Here is a 19812-nt window from a genome sequence, read left to right as displayed (position 1 = left end):
CGCTGGCGCGCGCGCACACACACACACACATACACACACACACTCACACACACGCGCACACACACACTCACACACACACACACATACAAACACACACACAAACATACACACACACACACACACACGCACACACGCACTCCGCCGCTTCCGATTGGCGCGGGCGCGCCGGAGAGGCGGGAGCAAACTCAGGCGGCGCTCCCGCCCATTGGCAGACGGAGAGAGCACGTGGCGCGGCGCGCGAACGGCCCTCTGGGACTTGTAGTTTTCTTCCGGTAGCGCGGCTTGGAGGGGGCGGGGCAAGCACGCTTGTGATGCCGATTGACGGGGGCGGAGAGCGGTGCGCAGGAGCTGCGAGGCGGCGACGGCGCGCCGTAGGTGTCATGAGGAAGATGGCGGCGTGCAGAGGAAGCTGATGGCTTTGAACCCTTGGTGAGAGGTTTCCGTACAGAACCAGCGAGGAGTTTGGAATCTCTTCGCTCTATTCCTAGTCTCTGTTTTCACGTATGCCCAAGCCCTTGGGCGTGATGTGGCGGATCTGCCCTCGGCTGAGGAACCGGGGACGCTGTCTCTTGAATCGGCCTCCCGGTGATCCCTCCGTCTCAATGTGGCCGCGGCCTCCGGCCCGGACATATGTACCGCCAACAGGTGAGGCCCGGACATGTTACATTTTGGTCAGGAGCAAAGTCGGGCTCACCTAGTGGAGGGTTTCTGACGTGCAGTGCGGAGTGACAGGCAGGGTTCAGGCCCATCCAAACTAGTGCAGGGGTGACCTTAGGGGACACAGCGTGGCCAGAGTAGGAGAGATTTGGCTCTGGAGGCTTTTCTTAATTTATTTCCTTCCTCCCTCCCTCCCTTCCTTTTTTTCTGTTTGTTTTGTTTCAGTTTTCGAGACAGGGCTTCTCTGTGTAGCCTTGGCTGTCCAGGAACTCATTCTGTAGACCAGACTCACTGCGATCCACCTGCCTCTGCTTTCTCCCTTTAAAGGGAAGCGGTGTCTTCATTGATTTCGACCAAGATTTCCAAGGTCACAGAACAGACTGATTAAGGTTCGTGGAAGGCAAAGACTGGCCTGACTGCTGTGTCTCCAGGACCCAGCACAAGACTGGGCACAGAACAGACAGGCCTTAAGTCTTCCACCCCCACACACACTTTCCTTGAGGGTTGTAGGGCCCTCTGTCCCAGTGCAGTGCCACAACCTCTTCCTTGTCTGCAGCCTCCTCTTAAGTGGGGATTTATGCCATATTTCTTTCACCTACTAAGAACTGTAATAAGCCCAAAAGGAGATTATTTCATTGGTTCTGGAGAGAGATTTTATTACTTGAGTGAATGAAAAGTAGCGACAACCTTCCTTCATTTAGTTAGTTTTGTGTTGAGGGCATGCGGTCGCACCTGAATGGTGCGCAACACCAAATACCAGATTCGTTATGCTTACCAAACACTGCTCTGTAAAACCCTGATATCCAAAGCACAAAGATGCTGAGAGATCACAAAGAGCGTCCTTCTATCTTGAGCATGTATGGGGTTTTGATTGAAAGGGCGTTTAAACTAGGGCTTGACGGGTGAAGATTTTGGTGGTGGGGGGGGTGGGGGGGAAGAGTGTAACATGTCCAGAGGTGATGATAGGGTGTCAGAGATCTTGTCGCAACTCTGTCCTTATTAGGAAACGGTGCCATAGTTTAGCAGTTGCATAAGAGTACAAACCCGGGGTCTGTTGTTGGCTAAATTTCTGAGGTACTGTGGTCTTGGGCAGGTATGATACTGCTTTCTTTAGTGATCTGAAGCATGAGATTGCCTTTAAGGATTCTTCAGGCTGTAAATTCCATAATTTTTCATTTTATTTAGTGTGTGTGTGTGTGTGTGTATACATTTGGCATGCACATGGAGGTCAGAAGACAACTAGCATGGCTTGGTTGTTTTCATCATATGGGTTTCAGGGATTGAACTAAGGATGTTTGTTGTTCGTTGGGTTTAGTGGTCAGTGCCTTTACATGGTGAGCCATTTCAATGGTCCATAGCCCATAATTTTGTATAAACGGGGAAGGAGATTAGATGCAACAGGGAGCTGAGTTTTCACTTATCAGGACCCAAATGAGGGCCTAGAAGTGGGCCAGGAGGAAGCTGGGTGCAGCGTCACACACCTGTATCCGCTGCTGGGGAGACAGGTAGGAGAATCCCTTGAGTCCAGGAGTTTGAGGTCAGCCTGCTGCAATAGCAAGACCTCCTCAGGGGCAGCGGGAGGAGAACAAGGCTTGGCTTATACTGTGCCTCACTCACTCATTTATACATTCCTATTTTCTCTCACATTTGACTACCTACTATGTGCTAGATAATGCTAAGAGCCAACTGCTAAGTCTGTAATACAGAAGATAAGGTGGCAGATGGAGCCTCTGCATAATGGAAAGCAAAAAGCATTAGCCCTTTGTGTAGTTAGTGAGCTCCTGAGTGTGCCTCCCTGGGATACGCCCTGCTCTCTTTATCCTCACCATTGTTGCCACCCTATGCCCCCTGCACACCACTCAGTCAGCACCACAAGTGCGCTTGCCCCTCCACCTCTTTGTGTGTGTGTGTGTAAGATTTTTGTGTATCTTTGAAGTAGTCTAAATTATACCCCCACTGAGTCCTTCTTGGTGAAGGAGACTTCCGTTGTCAAGCCGACTGTACTAGGCCACTTAGGAACGAAGGCACCATGGAAGGTTGTCTGAAGAGCAGGGGCTTTGGAAAGGCTCATCTAGGCTTGGAGGAGGAGGTGGGGCAATGCGGAGACCTTTGTGAGGCTGTTGGCATCCTCCTGTTCTCTTTTTAGTCCAGAGGGGAATAGGGTTTGGAGAAGCAGCAGATGAGGCTGAATGCAAATTCCCAAAGAAATCAAAGCTAGAAGTTCTATCTGTACCATTTACAAATTACCTTTTCCCCAGGCAGCTTCTCCAAGTCTTCAGAGACATTATTTGCTTTGCCATGCTTATCAGAGTATCCATTGAGGGGACCAGTCTGTTACCTGCTTTTTTTTTTTTTTTTTTTTTTGGCTTTTTGAGACAGGGTTTCTCTGTGTAGCTTTGGCTGTCCTGGACTCACTTTGTAGACCAGGCTGGCCTCGAACTCACAGAGATCCACCTGCCTCTGCCTCTTAAGTGCTGGGATTAAAGCATGTACCACCATCATCCCGCTGCTACCTGTTTTTGATATAAAGTTTTATTGGAACACAGCCACAGCTGGGCGTGGTGGTGCACATCTTTAATCCCAGCACTTGGGGAGGCAGAGGCTGGTGGATCTCTGTGAGTTCGAGGCCAGCCTGGTCTACAAAGCGAGTCCAGGACAGCCAAGGCTACACAGAGAAACCCTGTCTCGAAAAACAAAAACAAAACAAAATACAGCCACAATTTTATAGAGTATTGATTTTTGCTCCAGATGAAGAGCAACTTGGAAAATAGTGCATTAATATGTTTGGCTGCAAGAATTTTTTATTGCTTTACTATTTGTGTGTATATGTATTCGGGCACACATGAGCCACTGTGTACATGTGGAGATCAGAGGGCGGCTTCTCTCCTTCCACTGTTACATGGGTTTTGGGGATTGAACTCGTGAGTCAGATTTGCACATAAGAACCTTTACCTACTGAGCCATCTGTTTAGGCCTGTCAGGAATTTTAGACTCTTTTACTAAGATATAATAAGGGATCAAGAGATTAAGAACACTTATTTCTCTTGCAGAGGACCTGGGTTCAGTTCCCAGCACCCACATAGTGACTGACAGCCATCCATAATTCTGGTTCTAGGGGATCAGATTCCCTCTTCTGACCTCTGTGGGCATCAAGTACATATATGGTGCACATACATACATGTGGGCAAAACACTCACGGATAAGATTAAAGTTAAAAAAAAAATCTAATAAAGTTTTAAAGATATAATTCACTGGGGATGGAGTGATGGCTCAGAGGTTAAGAGCACTGGTTACTCTTTCAAAAGTTCTGAGTTCAATTCCCAGCAACCACGTTGTGGCTCACAACCATCTACGAGAGCTGGTGCCCTCTTCTGGTGTGCAGAGGTACATGCAGGTGGAACACTGTATACATAATAGATAAATAAGTAAATAAATATTTTTTAAAAGATACAATTCATTTAGCATACAGTACATTCATTAGTGTTTATTCAGTAGTTTGAGTGACCATCATCACAGTCAGTTTTAGAACATTGTTATCATGATAAAAAGCAGTCAGTAGGGGCTGGAGAGCTGGTTCAGTGGTTAAGAGCATTGGTTGCTCTTCCTGAGGGCCTGGGTTCAGTTCCCAGCAGCTACGTGAAGGCTCACAACCATCTGTAACTCCAGTCCCAGAGGATCAAATGCCTTCTTTTAGCCTTAAGCACAAGACATGTGCATTGTGAACAGACGTACATGCAGGCAAAATACTTCAACGCATTAAAAAAAAAAAAAAAAAAAAAAGTAGTCAGAAGCCTTCAGTACCGGCTACCTGCCTACCTGTCTCCTGAGCCCTAGGCAACCTTTAAAGATTTCCCTGTTTTGGACATTTAATACAAAATAGAGTGTGGGGTTTCAGCTGACCTTTTTCACTTAGTGACTTAGTATGCTGTTCTTAGGGTTTGTCCGTGTTGTATTATATAACTATATTCCAGTCTTTTTATTGCTGAATAATATGTTGTGTAAGTATACCATCTCACTTGTCCATTTATGGGCATGCGAGTTGTTCCTGCTCATTGGTTATTGTGAATAGTGCGGATACAGACTTTGGTGTACATGTTTCTGCATGGGTTTGGTTTCACTTTTTTCCTGGCTATGTTGCCTAAGCTTAAAATTGCTGAGTCATATGGAAGGTAATTTGTTTTTGTTTTTGTTTTTTTGTTTTTCAAGACAGGGTTTCTCTTGTATTCCTGGACTCATTTTGTAGATCAGGCTGGCTTTGAACTCACAGAAATCCACCTGTCTCTGCCTCCTGAGTGGTGAGATTAAAGGGTGTGTGCCGTCATGCCCAGCCTGGAAACTAACTCTTTTTTGTTTTTAAAGATGTATTTATGGCTGGGCATGGTGGCGCACGCCTTTAATCCAAGCACTTGGAGCCAGAGGCAGGTGGATCGCTGTGAGTTTGAGGCCAACCTGGTCCTACACAGTGAGTCCAGGACAGCCAAGGCTAAACAGAGAAACCCTGTCTTGAAAAACCAAAAAAAGAAAAAAAAAACCCATGTATTTATTTATTATTATGTATACAGTGTTCTGCCTGCATGTACACCTGTAGGCCAGAAGATCACATTATAGTTGGTTGCTGGGAAACTCAGGACCTCTGGAAAAGCAGTCAGTGTTCTTAACCTCTGAGCCTTCTCTCCAGCCCTGGAAACTAACTCTTAAAGGAATTGTAAGATTTTGTGTGTGTGTAAGACAGGCTTTTCTGTAAAACTATGGCTGTCCTGGAACTAACTGTATAGAAGGCTGGTCTTGAACTCATAGAGCACACCTGTCTCTGCCTCTCAACTGCTGGGATTAAAGGCCTGCATCTGTAAGATTATGTGTGTATATATTATGTGTTTTTTATGTGTGTGTGTGTGTGTGTGTGTGTATAATTATTTATTGTATACAAGTGCTTTATCTGCCGAAGAGAGCACCAGATCACATTATAGATGGCTGTGAGCCACCATGTGGTTGTTGGAAATTGAACTCAGGACCTCTGGAAGAGTAGCCAGTGCTCTTAACCTCTGAGCCATCTCTCCAGCCCCAGGATTATATATATATATATTTAAGATCTGTGTATGTATGTGAGTCCTCTATTTGCATGTATGACAGGCTGAAAAGTGCATCAGATCTCATTATAGATGGCTGTGAACCACCATGCGGTTGCTGGGAATTGAACTCAACCTCTGGAAGAACAGCAGTGTTCTTAACTGCTGAGCTCTCTCTCTAGCCCCAAGATTTTTTTTTAAGATGGATGCATTGTTTTAAATTTCTAGTAGTAGTACATGACGATTTTTTTTAACATCTTTGTCAAAACTTGTTATTGTCTGGTTTTGTTTTGCTTTTTTGTTTTGTTTTTGTTTTTTCAAGACAGGGTTTCTTTGTGGATCTCTGGCTGTCCTGGACTCACTTTGTAGACCAGGCTGGCCTCGAATTTACAGAGATCCTCTAGCCTCTGCCTCCTGAGTGCTGGGATTAAAGGCGTGCGCCACTGGGCTTGTCTGACTTTTTGATTATGATCACCTTAAAGGGTGTGAGTTGGTATCTCAGTATGAGTTTTTGGCTGTATTATTATTATCATTATTATTAATTACCAAGATCGTTTTTCTGTGCAGCTCTGGATGGCTTAGATCTGTATGTAGACCAAGTTGGTCTCAAACTGCCTGCCTCTACCTCCTTAGTGCTGGGATTACAGGCACGCCTGGCTTGAGTTGGAGGCTTTCTTTATATCTCTATAAATTTTGATATGTGAAAGCCATTGGTTAGAGCTGCCATAGGATTATAGGTTACCTTTTTTGAATTAGTTTTAAGGTTCAAGACCCACCAGATGGCGCTGTTTTAAAAGACAAATGTAGCGAGAGTCTATGACTAGTACCACTTCTTGGTGTACTCTGGGGATTGTAGTCTCCTGGCTTTCGGCTCTAAAGAAAAGACCAGCTCCCAAACTGTGACTGGAAGAATAACCACACATTAGACAAGCGGGATTTAAGAAGGAATGTCGCTGAAAACCACTTGTTTCTGTATATGGACTTAAGCAGCGTCTTAGGAAGGAGATAGTAAAGGTTATTCGTTTCTCACTTGTTTCCTATCCAGGACTCAATTGTAGACCAGGCTGGCCTCAGACTCACAGCGATCCGCCTGCCTCTGCCTCCCTGGGTCCTGGGATTAAAGGCGTGCGCCACCACGCCCAGCTCCTATGAGCAGTTTTCAGAGTTGTTCTCTACTGTTTTTCTCTTGTTCTCTTATGGCTGCCTGTTTGTTTTCTCACTGCGTGTGGATGTGTGTTGATGTGTGTGCCACCCGTGCATGTGGAGGACAGAGAACGTCTCTGTGGAGTCACTTCTGTCCTTCCAACTTGATGGGGTTCTGGGGATTGAACTGAGGCCGTTGGCTTGCATGACAAGCACCTCTCCCTGCTGAGTCATCTTGCTGACCCTCTCCTTGGTTTTCAGAATAGACTAGGCTGAATGGCCAGCAGCTGCCGGGGGCCTCCCGCCTCCGCCTCCCCAGCTCTGGGAGTACAGGCATGCACGGCTGCGCTCTGGCCTTTGGACATGGGTACTATGGACTCAACTAGGCCACCATACTTGTACGGCAGGTGCTGCACCAACTGAGCTTCATAGAGCCATCTAACCGTGAAAATTCTTCTATACGGCCCTTCCCAAACCAGCCAGTTAGTGAGGCCTAGTCACTGCTGCTTCTGTGGCTCACAAATGAACTCATGACTCTTCAGAGGTCTTTTTGGAGCCCACGATGTGATGAGGATGCCTCGGTCTGGTTCCCCCTGTCCCATGTGCTCTTACTGTCACCACACAGGACCGGTGGAGCACATCTCATCCCCAAGGCTGGCCCGTGAATGTGAGTCCTGAAGTAGGAAGGCTGGTGTTTGCCCTGTATCAGAACTTCAGGCCAAGGAGCCCTCCCTGTCCACAGACTTAGAATCTGAGGCCGTTGTCTCTTGGCTTCTTTTCACCCTTCTGCTGACTTAGTTTCTGTGTGTCGTTATCTCTTCTTTAGTCATCTTACTCTCCAGACTTAAAATTCCTTTTCAGATACAGAGGTAGCCCTGTCCAGCAGAATATGCCAGACAGTGGGCATGATAGGAAACTCGGTTGTCCTGGCAGCTTTGGGAGAGTCAGTATTTCAGTTAGTTTCTGCCTGTTCTTTGCCCCAGCCTCTTTAGCCCGTTTCTCAGGCCTGCGCCAGGCATTGTGCTCACTGACTTCTGCCTGGCCGGGCTTTTGTACATGTTGCCCAGGTTAGGCACCAGAAAGCACAATGGATGTGGTGTAGAACTTCTGTCAGAGATAGGAAAAGAGACTTGGGGCCAGTCGCCCAGGATGGCAGGCAAAGGAGGGAAATTTAGCACAGTGGCAGAAACTTATGGTATAGTTTCACATGATATGGTCAGTTGTGTCCTATTATCTCAGTAGCCATATCTGATAGCTTTTTTGTTTGATTTTGGTTTTTCGAGACAGGGTTTTTCTCTGTAGCCTTGGCTGTCCTAGACTCTCTTTGTAAACTAGGCTGGCCTTGAACTCACAGAGATCTGCCTGCCTCTGCCTCCCGCGTGCTGGAATTACAGGCGTATGCCACCATGCCCAGCCCTGATAATTTTAAAAATTATTCTTTCACAATTTTATGCATACATATTGTCTTAGTGTTCTATGCTGTGAAGAGACATTGTTGTAACCTGCTTAAAACTGTAGCTCCTTCCTTAACACCTGCTTTCATCTTTAGCATAACAGGAGCCATTTTAATCCTAAGGTGAAATTAAGTTCCAGTTCTTGGGCTCCACCTGCCTGGAGCTTGAACCACCTTTTACTTACAATTCAATACTTGGTGAACATTCTGCTTGAATTAATGATATGTTCCTTTCTGCCATAATAGTGGGGAACTGGAAAGTCCCCAAGCCTGTATCCTAGTCAATCAGCTTAAAATGCTTTGTCTAGCTACCTGGATACATTGTGCCCAGAACAAAATCAATTCTTCTTGGGTTTAACTAATCATAATGATGTAATTCTGCCCTCTCCCTTGCTTCCCACCTGTTTACCTGGTTGTCACCTGGTTATGATTTTTCTTATAAAAACGCTTGCCTTAGAAGCTGACCAGTGTCACAGTTTGGCTCCTGAGTCCACTGTGTCCCTTGCCATGGTCAGTCTTGAGGTGTTGTATTTAATAAACCATCAGTATCTCACTGAGATTGGTGCTCAGTTGGTTTGTGTGGCAATTCTTGTACTACAGCAATTGTGACCAAAGCAAAGTTTATAAAAGAAGGTATTTAATGGGGTGCTTGCTTACAATTTCAGAGAGTTAGACCATTATCATGGAGGGGAGCATGGTGACAGGCATGGTATGGAGAAATAGCTGAGAGCTACATCTTGATCTACAGGGAGCAGGCAGAGAGAGAGAGAGACAGACAGACAGACAGACAGATACTGCAGACACTGGCATGAAACCTCAATGAGCCGTTAGGGGCCAATCTTTGATCATACTCTTCACCATTACCCTTTCATTTTCTTCCCCTTGTACCCACTTTTCCCAACAAGCCCCTTCTTACTTTCATGCTTCCCCGCCTCTCTCAGTTTTTGTTTTTTGAGACAGGGTTTCTCTGTATAGCCTTGGCTGTCCTAGACTTGCTTTGTAGACCAGGCTGGCCTTGAACTCAAAAGCTATATGCTTGCCTCTGCCTCCCGAGTGCTGGGACTGCAGGCATGCACCATGGTGTCCAGCTTCTCATAGCTCTCTTGTGAGGCTCACTACATTTAATTGGGAGGTCTGGTAACTTTTTTAAAAATTTAAAGTGTGTGAAGACAAGGATTTTTATCTCTTATTCATTATCAAACCTTATCCACTGCCTTCCCTCTGCCTTGCACACATACAAGGTTTTTTAATTTAATTTAATTTTTTATTTTAAGTTCTCATAGTTCTAACAAAGATTTACAACACAGGGTTTCTCTGTGTAGCCTTGGCTGTCCTAGGCTCATTTTGTAGACCAGACTGGCCTCGAATTCACAGCAATCCATCTGCCTCTGCTTCCTGAGTGCCTGGATTCTTTTTCTTTCTTTCTTTCTTTCTTTCTTTCTTTCTTTCTTTCTTTCTTTCTTTCTTTCTTTGTGTTGTTTTGTTATTATTGTTTTTGTTTTGTGTTGTGTTGTGGTTTTGAGACAGGGTTTCTCTTTCTAGCACTGGCTGTGCTGGACTCGCTTTGTAGACTGGGCTGGCCTCGAACTCTCAAGAGATCTGCCTACCTCTGCCTCCTGAGTGTTTCGATTAAAGGTGTGCACCACCACCACCCGGCTGTCTCCCTTCTTGAAGGAAGTATTTGGAGTTCCTTTTGAATATAGAAGTAAAACAATAAAAATAAGAGGGTGCTGGAGAGATGGCTAAGTGGTTAAGAGCACCACCTGTTCTTGCAGAGGTCCTGAGTTCAATTCCCAACAACTGCATGGTGGCTCACAACCATCTATAATGTGATATGATGCCCTCTTCTGGCCTGCAGGTGAACATACAGATAAAGCACTCATACACATTATACACACACACACACACACACACACACACAGGAAGCTGGTTAATTAGATAAATGAGTTAAAGAATATGGAAATGTTTTCAGTAGCCTTATTTTTTACCTGTGCATCATACATGTACACGCGTGTACATAAGCACATACATTGGCCTTCTGCCTGAAAGGAGCCTCTGGTTTTATTCCATTCACAGACCAACTTTACATTCAGGTATATTGTGCTGTCCTGGGGGCAGCGTGGGTGGGTATGCTGGCTGCTAGAGTGGGTGCTGGAATTCTCGGTCACAATCTGAGGCTCCACAGGCTCTTGGTCAGAGTTGTGTCCTAGCTTGGATACTAGAAAAGGCGTGACCCAGTGAGTCTTGTTCTTCCCTTGTCCCTGGAAAGTGGTTGTCCCCTTCCCAAGCTTTAATCAGAAGCTGTTGATTATTCTGCAGACTAGGGGAGACCTTGAATGATGAAATGGAAATCAAGCCAATCAATCAGCATTAGCAGTAATGATATGAGTTGGTATCGCCTCTGGAGCCCTCTTGATGCTATTTTAAATTGCCTTTGAAAAATCTGTTTTACAGAAAGGAAGAGGTTTTATCAGAATGTCAGCATCTCACAGGGGGAAGGTGAGTATTTTTGTGACTGGTTGGGCTTATTTCTGTCTCTAGCCAGATCAGTGGTGGCACTTTTGTCAGATGTTGTCTTTTTGTGCTCCAGTTTGGTTGCTAAAATACAGGAACAGTCACTTGAATCCACAATGCCTGAGAATGTTTCATTTGATCTTTTAAGGTGGCTTTGAGATAAACCTGGACCACAGAAAGCTGAAAACTCCCCAAGCCAAGCTTTTTACTGTTCCCAGCGAGGCTTTGGCCATAGCAGTGGCCACTGAATGGGACTCCCAGCAGGACACCATCAAGTTCTACACCATGCACCTGGTAACAAACAGCCCTGTAGCAGCAGACTTTTATCATACAAACTTCTATCTGATGCTCACCAAGCCTTTCTGGCAAAATTTTACGTTTCCTTCCATATTCTGACAAGGCTTTGGGGCAGGCTCCTGTCTGCCTGTCTGCAGCCACACTTAACCATCTGTCACTGAACAGGCCAAGCCTTTTCCCTGCCTGGCCTGGTCACTGCAGTTCTCTACTTGGAACCCGGTGCTGAGTGAGTGACTGGGTTTTCCCCTGGTCTCTACAGAAGTCACCATTCATTGATGACTCCCAGTGCCAACCCCATCCTATTTTTTGTTGTTGTTTGGTTGGTTTTAGTGTTTTGAGACAGGGTCTCATGCCACAGGCAGGACTTGAACTTGATTTATCGTTGCAAATGATGTTGAACTTCAGTGCCCGAGTGCTGGATGACGGGCATGTCATCTCATGCCCTGTTTGTGCAGTGCGGGGGTTGAACCTAGGATTTCATGCGTGCTAGGTAAACACTATGTCTAGTCATATCTCTCATCTTTTTTTTTTTTTAATTATTTTTAATTTTTTTGAAACAGGGTCTTTTTATGTAGGTTTGGCTGTCCTGGAACTTGCTATGTAGACCAGTCTGGCCTCAAACTCATAGAAATCTTCCTGCTTCTGCTTCCCAGATGCTGGGGTTAAAGGTGTGTCCTGTCCTGCCAGAGCCCAACCTTTATTTTTTTGTGCATTGGCATTTTGCGTGCATACTTGTCTATGTAAGAGTGTCAGATCTTGGAGTTACAGACAGTTGTGAGCTGCCATGTGGGTGCTGGGAATTGAACGTAGGTCTTCTAGAAGAGCAGTCAGTGCCCTTAACTGCTGAGCCATCTCTCCAGCCCCTTTTATTTTTCATTATGGCAGCTAGTCATTTGCTTTGTCAACACTTAGTTTGTAGTAGTGGTGTTTTTTATTTACATGTTTATTGCCTGTGTCTTTATAGCTTGGTAAGTGACAGAAGGCAATGGCCATATTTTTTTACTCAATAGTTCCATCTGGAAGTATGGAGGGAGCTCAGTAAGCATTGGTAGGGTACAGGAACCAGGCAGCCCGATGGGTGAGGAAAGGAGGGTGTGCCACAGAATCAGTCCCTCGGTGGTCAGGTGCTCCTGAGGGCCCCGAAGTCCTGCCTCTGCAGCCTCCTCAGCCTTACACAGTGGCCACTCTTTCTCTGCCCCATGACCCCCACCTGTACTGCTCACCTTATGGAGCATTGGTTGACCAAATGCAACAGCACCCTCACATGGTTCCAGGAAAGGCACCAGCTAGTTCTGGGGTCGTTCTCATCCTAGTTACTACTGTGTTCCACGCTGACATACAGACCCAGGTGGGCCTCCTCAACAGTGTAGTCTACTTCTTGACCATCTGGTGTAATCAGGTTGATGAGACCACAGACTGAGGCCTACAGTAGTCTTGGAAGCCTCTTATTGATGAGGCAACACAAGGAAAATGTCTCGATCCCAGTTTGATTTACTGAAGTGTCAAATAAGCTGGTAGAGCTTCTCAGTCATTTTGAGTTTCATGGCCATCTTTATTTTATCTGAGTATGTATTTCACTTCTGTGGGCTTCAATTTCCACATCTCTAAAATGGATAGAAGAGTAGCATCTGTCCCAAAGCATTGTTATGCAGACTAACCTGGTAGTCATGAACATGAAAATATATAAATAAAACCCCTGAAACTTTGAGGAAGATCACTAATCCAAGAAGTCCACTGTGAGAGCCCGTGGATCCCATAAGCACAGTGGACTTTGAATATGGCTTTCACATTCATTCAGCAGATAGGCTGCTGCTGTGGCTGTGACAGTGGCTCTGATGGAAGGCTCTAGTGTGCTGTCAGCTGTATGGCAGATGTGGTGTACGCATTCTTGAGCCCCACAGGTAGGTGACAACAGTTTTTTACCTTGTCATTCAGACCACATTATGCAACACATCCTTGGACAACCCAACCCAGCGAAACAAGGATCAGCTGATCCGAGCAACTGTGAAGTTCCTGGACACTGACACCATCTGGTGAGTGACATCGGAAGAATAGTCCTCGTGGGTGGTGTGAGCCTCTTAGTCTGTTTTGCTTTATTTGTCCAAAGCATACCAGTGGGGAAAGGCAGGGCAGCTTAGCTCCCATCAACTGACCTTTCTGCATCTTTATTCAACTGAGCTGTACCACCTGATTCTATGCTTGTCCCCTTGGATGAAGGATCCACTCCAGGAGGTGGCATTTGGTCCTTGGCCAGGAGCAGGGTCTTGGTGGAGCTGTCACTGAATTTCTAGTACAGCATTTGTGTCCAGTGGATGTGGATCCCATTTTTATTGCAGATCTGCTTTCAAGTAGCACTAACATGACTGTAAATTTGGACCTGTCAAGTATTTAGATAGTGGATTGCAACTCAAGCTACACCAGAATTCCCTGGAGGGTATGTGGAAACATGGCCAGAACCCCAGAGGTTCTGCTCGTCATCAGTGGGACTTCTCTGAGAAGGTATCCTGTTAACAAGCTTCCCAAGCGAGGCTACAGCTGCTGATGCTGGCCCAAGGCTGTACTCTGAGAACCACTGTGCTGTGGGACAAGACTTAGGTTGTTGGGTGGTTGGCGGAAAGTTTTGCTATTGCCCTTTGCATTTCCCTTTTCTGCCCCTCAATGAAAGACTTGTACTTTTTTATTAATGAAGGTGGTTTTTACAATGAATTAGCTACAGGGTGGAGGAGCCAGAGACATTAGTGGAGCTTCAAAAGAACGAGTGGGACCCAATCATAGAGTGGGCTGAGAAAAGGTAAGATGCGCAGCCTCACGTGGAACACTGATTGGCCTGCTGGTGGGTTGGGTCCTGGCTGGGGTCAGCGCTGCCCAGCATAGCTGAACTCTCAGGCTGGCTTCCTGAGCTCGAGCCCCCTCAGGTACTGAGAGGTGGGGATTACCTCAGAAAACATGTTCCTCAAATTCATTTTGGCCATCGTGCCCTGAGTACCTGCTACTGGAGTATACCACGACAAATGTAGGGGTACTCTGTGTCCCCAAGAAGCATGAAAGACCCTAGGCTTCTAGCCCCAAGCAAGTCTCTGAGCTTTGGTTTCCTTGACGTGAAATGAGCTAACCCTGCCTGCCTGCCATGCTGATGGAAGGGCAAACCAACAACGTGCTCAGCATTCTACTCAGCAGAGGGGGCAGTTCAAATTTTGGTGTTTTTTGTTTTAAATCTTTCTCATCATTACTGCACTATCAAATAAAATTCACAGTATATGCAGATGAAGAGAAGTCAGGATAGCTTCCTGCAGCGTTGAGAGTGCCGCCTTGTGGGTGTGTGGTTTCCAGGGATTGATTATACTCAGCTGTTTCCTTGGGCTCCAGTGTGCACTGAATGGAACAGGTGTTGATAGGCAGCAAAGTAAATTCAGTCAGTTCTTTCCAAGTGGCATGTGAAAGGGGTGGTTGTCATGGTGCTGCCTTGTCTGCAGCGTTTGGAAACAAATGCCTAGATCACTTTTCTTCTGCCATAACAATTTCCACAAATAATCACCTGTTACCCATTTCCTGAATACTCACAATGGCACAGGCATCTGAGGGGCTGTTTTTATTTGTTTGTTAGGCACTATGTAGTCACCACTACCCTTCTGCTCCTGCTCTTCCTGCCTCTGCTTTCTGAGGGCTGTGATTACAGGTGTGCACCTCCATGCACTGCCACCTGAGACTGTAAAGGGAGAACACGTAGGCCATATCTGGGGTTTTGTTTGTTTGGTTGTTTTTTGCTTCTAGTCAGAAGCTGGACTGCTCTTAAGAGAATGTGCCAAGGGGCTAGAGAGATGACTCAGCGGTTAAGAGCACTGCCTCCTCATCCAAAGGTCCTGAGTTCAATTTCCCAGCAACCCCATGGTGGCTCACAACCATCTATACTGGGATCTTATGTCCTCTTCTGACATGTAGGCATACATGCAATAGAGTGCTTCTATGTAAAAATAAATAAATCTTTAAAAAAAAGAGATAGAGAGAGTATGCCAAAGACATATTGATGCCTTTTCCCTTTAGATATGGTGTGGAGATCGGCTCCTCCACCAGCATAATGGGACCCAGCGTCCCTTCCCACACCCGAGAAGTGCTTACCAGCCACTTGTCCTCTTACAACATGTGGGCCCTGCAAGGTACAAGTTGGGCTTCTGTGGGCCTGGAGGGTTGGGTATATATTGACACATCCCTGTTGTACTCTGAGCATGGAGGCTGGATGGCTCTGATGCCTGACCTTTTTGCTTAAGCGCTCCAGGGTCACACACCCTCCAGGAAAAATCTCAACATCGTATATCATTAGTTTGGACCCATATACCCAAATACTGCGTGAGGCTTGGGGCATACCCTAATTAACTAGGTTCAGGTCATATGCCTATGCAGGAAGAGGCGGAGGTAGGTCTGACAGAAGAATATGCCAAGCTCAGATGGGTGCTAGGATGGTGTTCTCCCCCACTCCATGAGGGAACAGAAACTGACACGCAGTAGGCTATAGGTACTGACTTGGCTTGTGTCCCCCACCCCTAGGGATTGAGTTTGTAGTGGCCCAGCTCAAGTCCATGTTGCTGACCTTGGGTCTGATTGACCTGCGCTTGACTGTGGAGCAAGCTGTGCTTCTGTCACGCCTGGAGGAGGAGTACCAGGTAAGGTTCTGATCTCAGTCCCCACCCCACCCTTTCTGATTCAGACTCACTGAGTTTTATTACTTTGTACACATTAAAAAAAAAAAAAAAAAAATCAAACTAAGGAACTATAAAGGTAGAAGTGTTGCTGGGGCTAGGGGTGTGGCCCTGGGGTCCGTCACCAGCACCACACACGCATATACGCATGCGTGCAACAGGTGTCAGAATTGCTCAGCACTTTCCTTGCCCCCCAGCTCCTCTCCAACAAGAGCGTGACTGAGTAGGAGTTATATTTACTCACACTTTACATAAGAATAAACTGGGTACTAGATTGCGCTTCTGGGGAATGCTCTCTTGGGGTTTGCACTCCTGTCTGAATGGTTAGGGCTAAGGCCTCCACTGTGCACTTGGGGGCTTATGGACAGATAAAGGTATTTGGCCTCATCTGCCCTGCTTTATGCTTCTAAGTCAGTAGGAGTTCACGTCTTGATGTTTCTCCTGGCTGGCAGAGGAGCCAAGGAGTAGCTGCTGCATACACACATGTTTTATTTAGGAGGCAGGAAAACTAAGGTTTTGCTGTTGCATTGTTTGTATTTTGGTTTTCTGTTTCGGTTTTTGCTGTGTTTTGTTGAGAGAGTCCCATGTGGTCCAGACTAGCCTTGAGCTCATTGTGTATCGGCGCCTTACCAATGACTTCGATCCTCCTGTTTCCACCGCCCAAGTGCTAGGATTATGGATATGTGCTACAGTGCATTGTTATTTTGGCTTTTCTGAGACAAGCCTTGTATATAGTCCTGACTGGTCTGTAACTCACTGTGTAGACTAGCCTGGCCTGGGACATACAGAGATGCTTTTGCCCTTGCCTCCTGAGTATTGATGCATGCATGCTACTGGACCTGGCTTTTGTTTGCATTTTCATTTTATTCTCTCTATGCCTCTCCGACTCTCTCTGTTTCTCTCTGTCTCTCCATGTGCCTCTCCGTCTCTCTGTATGTTTGTATGTTCACATTTGTGCAGGTGCATATGCAAATTAAGGATACATGTGTGCATTCTGGTGGAGGTTAGCATGAGGTATTTTCCTCAGTTCTTCTCTACCTTAATATTGAGGTCTCTTACTTGAACCCAGAGTTCACCAATTTAGCTAGTTAAGTTAACCAGTTGCTCTTGAGAATCCCTGCCTCCACCTCTGGAGAGCTAGCATTGTAAGTGGGCTGCCACACCCACTCGGCTTTTATGTGGTTGCTGAGATCTGAACTCGTGTCTTCTCCCTGTGTGACAAATGCTGAGCCATCTCCCCAGCCCCTTGTTTGCATCTTTAACACTGAGAACTGTGTTCCTTGTGGTCCTGTGGGTGTTGCTATCGCTCCAGCCTCAGAAGGTTAATGTTAGTAGGAGTTGGTTCCTATAGGATTAAAAACTCTTTTGGAATATTAATGTTCTGCTTGGGAAAATGCCAGGGGCAACCTATTTCTATGCAGCAGAGGAGAGCCATTCACTGATGTCAGGCCATTCCACGGGAACGGCTGATGTCAGCTTTTAGGACTGTAGAGCTGGTACAAAACCAGGAAATCTGGCTTCTAGCTTGGACTCTGCTTTTGGCTATGGGAGCAAGGCCAGACAGTCCTCTGAACTTTGGATTTGATCCTACAAAATGAGGGATGACCTGAAATAAATGTGAAAAGTATCTCAGATGATGTATTTCAGTTGTGCAAACCAAGACCAGGCACCCAGAAATGCGGGGAACTTGTGTGGCCTGAAAGATTTTGTATTCCCAGGTAATCTAGCCAGGTCTGCTGGACTCTCGCAGGGAGAGGCCAGCAGCGGGGGTTTGGAGACACTCATGTCTGCCCAGACACAGGGGGTCCAGAGTGCCTGCCTCTTGTTACAGCTCTGAGAGCGGCTACAGCTGGCTGCCAGTGTGCTGCACAGTCACTGCTGTTCTGCTGCTCCTTAGGGGTCAGACCCAAGTTGCCTGTGGCCTGGCTTCATTTATTTGCTACACTCCATGGTAATGCCTATAGCCCTGAAGAACGAGATATAACTCGTAGACAATGGCAGTTTGCAGGCCGCTTCATGCTGGCTTCCTGGTCTTAGGTGCAGAATAAAAGGTCACATGGGTAAGGCTCCATTAGAGGAGACACAAAGGGATTCTGGTGTCCTCCCATTTAGCAATGGGCCGCCCCTAAGCTGGGATACACTCCTCCCTGACTATCTAAGCCTCAGTCAGCAAAAATGCCAGGTCCAGCTTCCTGGATGTTTTTACTGGAGAGCCCACATGGGTCTTATGTGTTTGCCAGAGTCATGGCTCACCACTCTTAGTCCTGTGATGGGATGGACTGTGACTCAGGTCACCAGGCAAGGCTGCTCATCTGGAAGCTTGTTTTTACCTCTCTTTAGATCCAGAAATGGGGCAACATTGAGTGGGCCCACGACTACGAGCTCCAGGAGCTGCGCGCTCGCACTGCTGCTGGCACCCTTTTCGTCCACCTCTGCTCGGAAAGCTCCACAGTCAAGCACAAGCTCCTGCAGGAGTGAGGCCTGGCTTGTATGCGCTGGCTGAAGGAACTGCACAGACACAGCCTCACTGATCTGGGCTTCCCTGGCTGTTGGGTCTCTGGAGCCAGTGAAACTCTACTGGCTTGTACCTGAGGTTCTCTCAGCCTATGCCTGTGGGGCTGCCCAGCCTGTACCTGGGTCTTCCCTGGCCTTGTGGCTTGGCTTTATCCAGAAACACCCTGCGATGCCCAGGAGACACAGTGTGCCTGTCTTGAGGTCAGGCAACTTCCAATCCAGGCACCCTTGGCCTAGTGGGGGAGGGAGATGAGTGGCACAGGGACTTTCTCTTGATCCCGATTTTATTAAATATTTTTTCATCCTGGAAATATATCAAGCCTTGTTTTCATTTGAGCCTCAGCATTTCTCCATTCTGAGCTCTGATGTCATTTTTACGTCTGCTACCAGTGGCTGGGGATCTCGTGGAGGTGGGGGAGAGGCAGGAGACAAGCACATCACCACACACAACCGCTTTTCATCTTCAGCCCTCAGCCTGAATGCCTTTTCCCCTGAGTTGTCATCAGATGATCTTTTGAAACTGAGTCTTTGGTCTAAGCTGGTTGCTTACTGTTTGTTCTTTCTATTCTTTAAAAATAAATAAATAAATAAATAAAGATTTACTCTTAAAAATACAATTTGTGGGGCTGGAGAGATTGCTCTTCCAGAGGTTGTGAGTTCAATTCCCAGCAACCGCATGGTAGCTCACAACCATCTGTAGTAAGATCTGACACCCTCTTCTGGCCTGCAGGTGTATATGCATGCAGAGCACTGTATACATGATAGTAAATACATAAATTAAAAAAAAAAATACAAGTTGTTTGTACATTAAATGCAGAGGTGGTCCTGACCTGGTTACTAACACGCAGTGTTATGATCTGGATCTGGAGTGACTTCCCATTGTGGATTTATGTCCTCTGGAATTATGGACACTGGTTTCTTAAAATCAGGGCAGCTGTAATACCCACACATGATTGGGCCCATTAAGCTCTTCCTCATGGACAATGGGAGGGTTCATCAGGCTGCCTCCTCCCTAAAACTAGATAGTTAATGATTGCTGGAGTAAGTGGGCAACTCTGCTGCAAGTAACCCTAACATTTATTTGGTTCTCCAGGCTGGACTGGGTGGAATTGTTTCTTTGGTTTGTCATTATCTCCCGTTAGTAGCAGACTCTTCAGAAAGTAACATATACTTGGTGCGGAGTATGTGTGGACATGAGTGAACCAGTTATGAGTCTGGGAGGAGCATCTGCAGCTGAGGCTGAGCCATCTGAGGGTGGACATCAGTCCCTGTGTGCAGGCCTCTCCTATATGGTACATAGTAGTTCTTGCTATAGTGGCAGTTGGGTGGCCCCTGCTAAGAGTAACAAGACCTGAATCTGAGACTCTGAAGGTAGAGGCTCCCTGTGGTGGGGTGAGTACAGGGTTGCCAGAGGATTACATATGGCTGTTGTCTTGTAAGTAATAGAGCTGACATGCCTCCTCCATGAGTGGGG

General features: G+C 46.5%; 1 protein-coding gene across 1 annotated transcript; it reads left to right on the top strand.

The window, feature by feature from the left end:
• The first annotated feature begins 355 nt into the window (after nt 1–355).
• On the top strand, nt 356–18840 carry Atpaf2 (ATP synthase mitochondrial F1 complex assembly factor 2). Its single transcript, XM_051167202.1, has 8 exons — nt 356–645; nt 10774–10818; nt 10982–11127; nt 13066–13163; nt 13841–13921; nt 15172–15284; nt 15673–15788; nt 18165–18840. Exons 1-8 carry the CDS (start codon nt 504–506, stop codon nt 18300–18302), a joined length of 879 nt encoding a protein of 292 aa, XP_051023159.1. The 5' UTR covers nt 356–503; the 3' UTR covers nt 18303–18840.
• Nucleotides 18841–19812: the final 972 nt, after the last annotated feature.

Source organism: Acomys russatus, chromosome 25, assembly GCF_903995435.1.
Source record: "Acomys russatus chromosome 25, mAcoRus1.1, whole genome shotgun sequence".
Classification (NCBI taxonomy): Eukaryota; Metazoa; Chordata; class Mammalia; order Rodentia; family Muridae; genus Acomys; species Acomys russatus.
This window is presented reverse-complemented; position numbering and strand designations above follow the sequence as displayed.

Excerpts from the sequence above, each read along its gene's own strand:
- Atpaf2 (XM_051167202.1), top strand. The coding sequence starts at position 504 with ATGCCCAAGCCCTTGGGCGTGATGTGGCGGATCTGCCCTCGGCTGAGG. Across the intron at positions 646-10,773 it reads GACATATGTACCGCCAACAG|AAAGGAAGAGGTTTTATCAG; the intron begins GTGAGGCCCGGA and ends TCTGTTTTACAG. Across the intron at positions 13,164-13,840 it reads CTGGACACTGACACCATCTG|CTACAGGGTGGAGGAGCCAG; the intron begins GTGAGTGACATC and ends ACAATGAATTAG.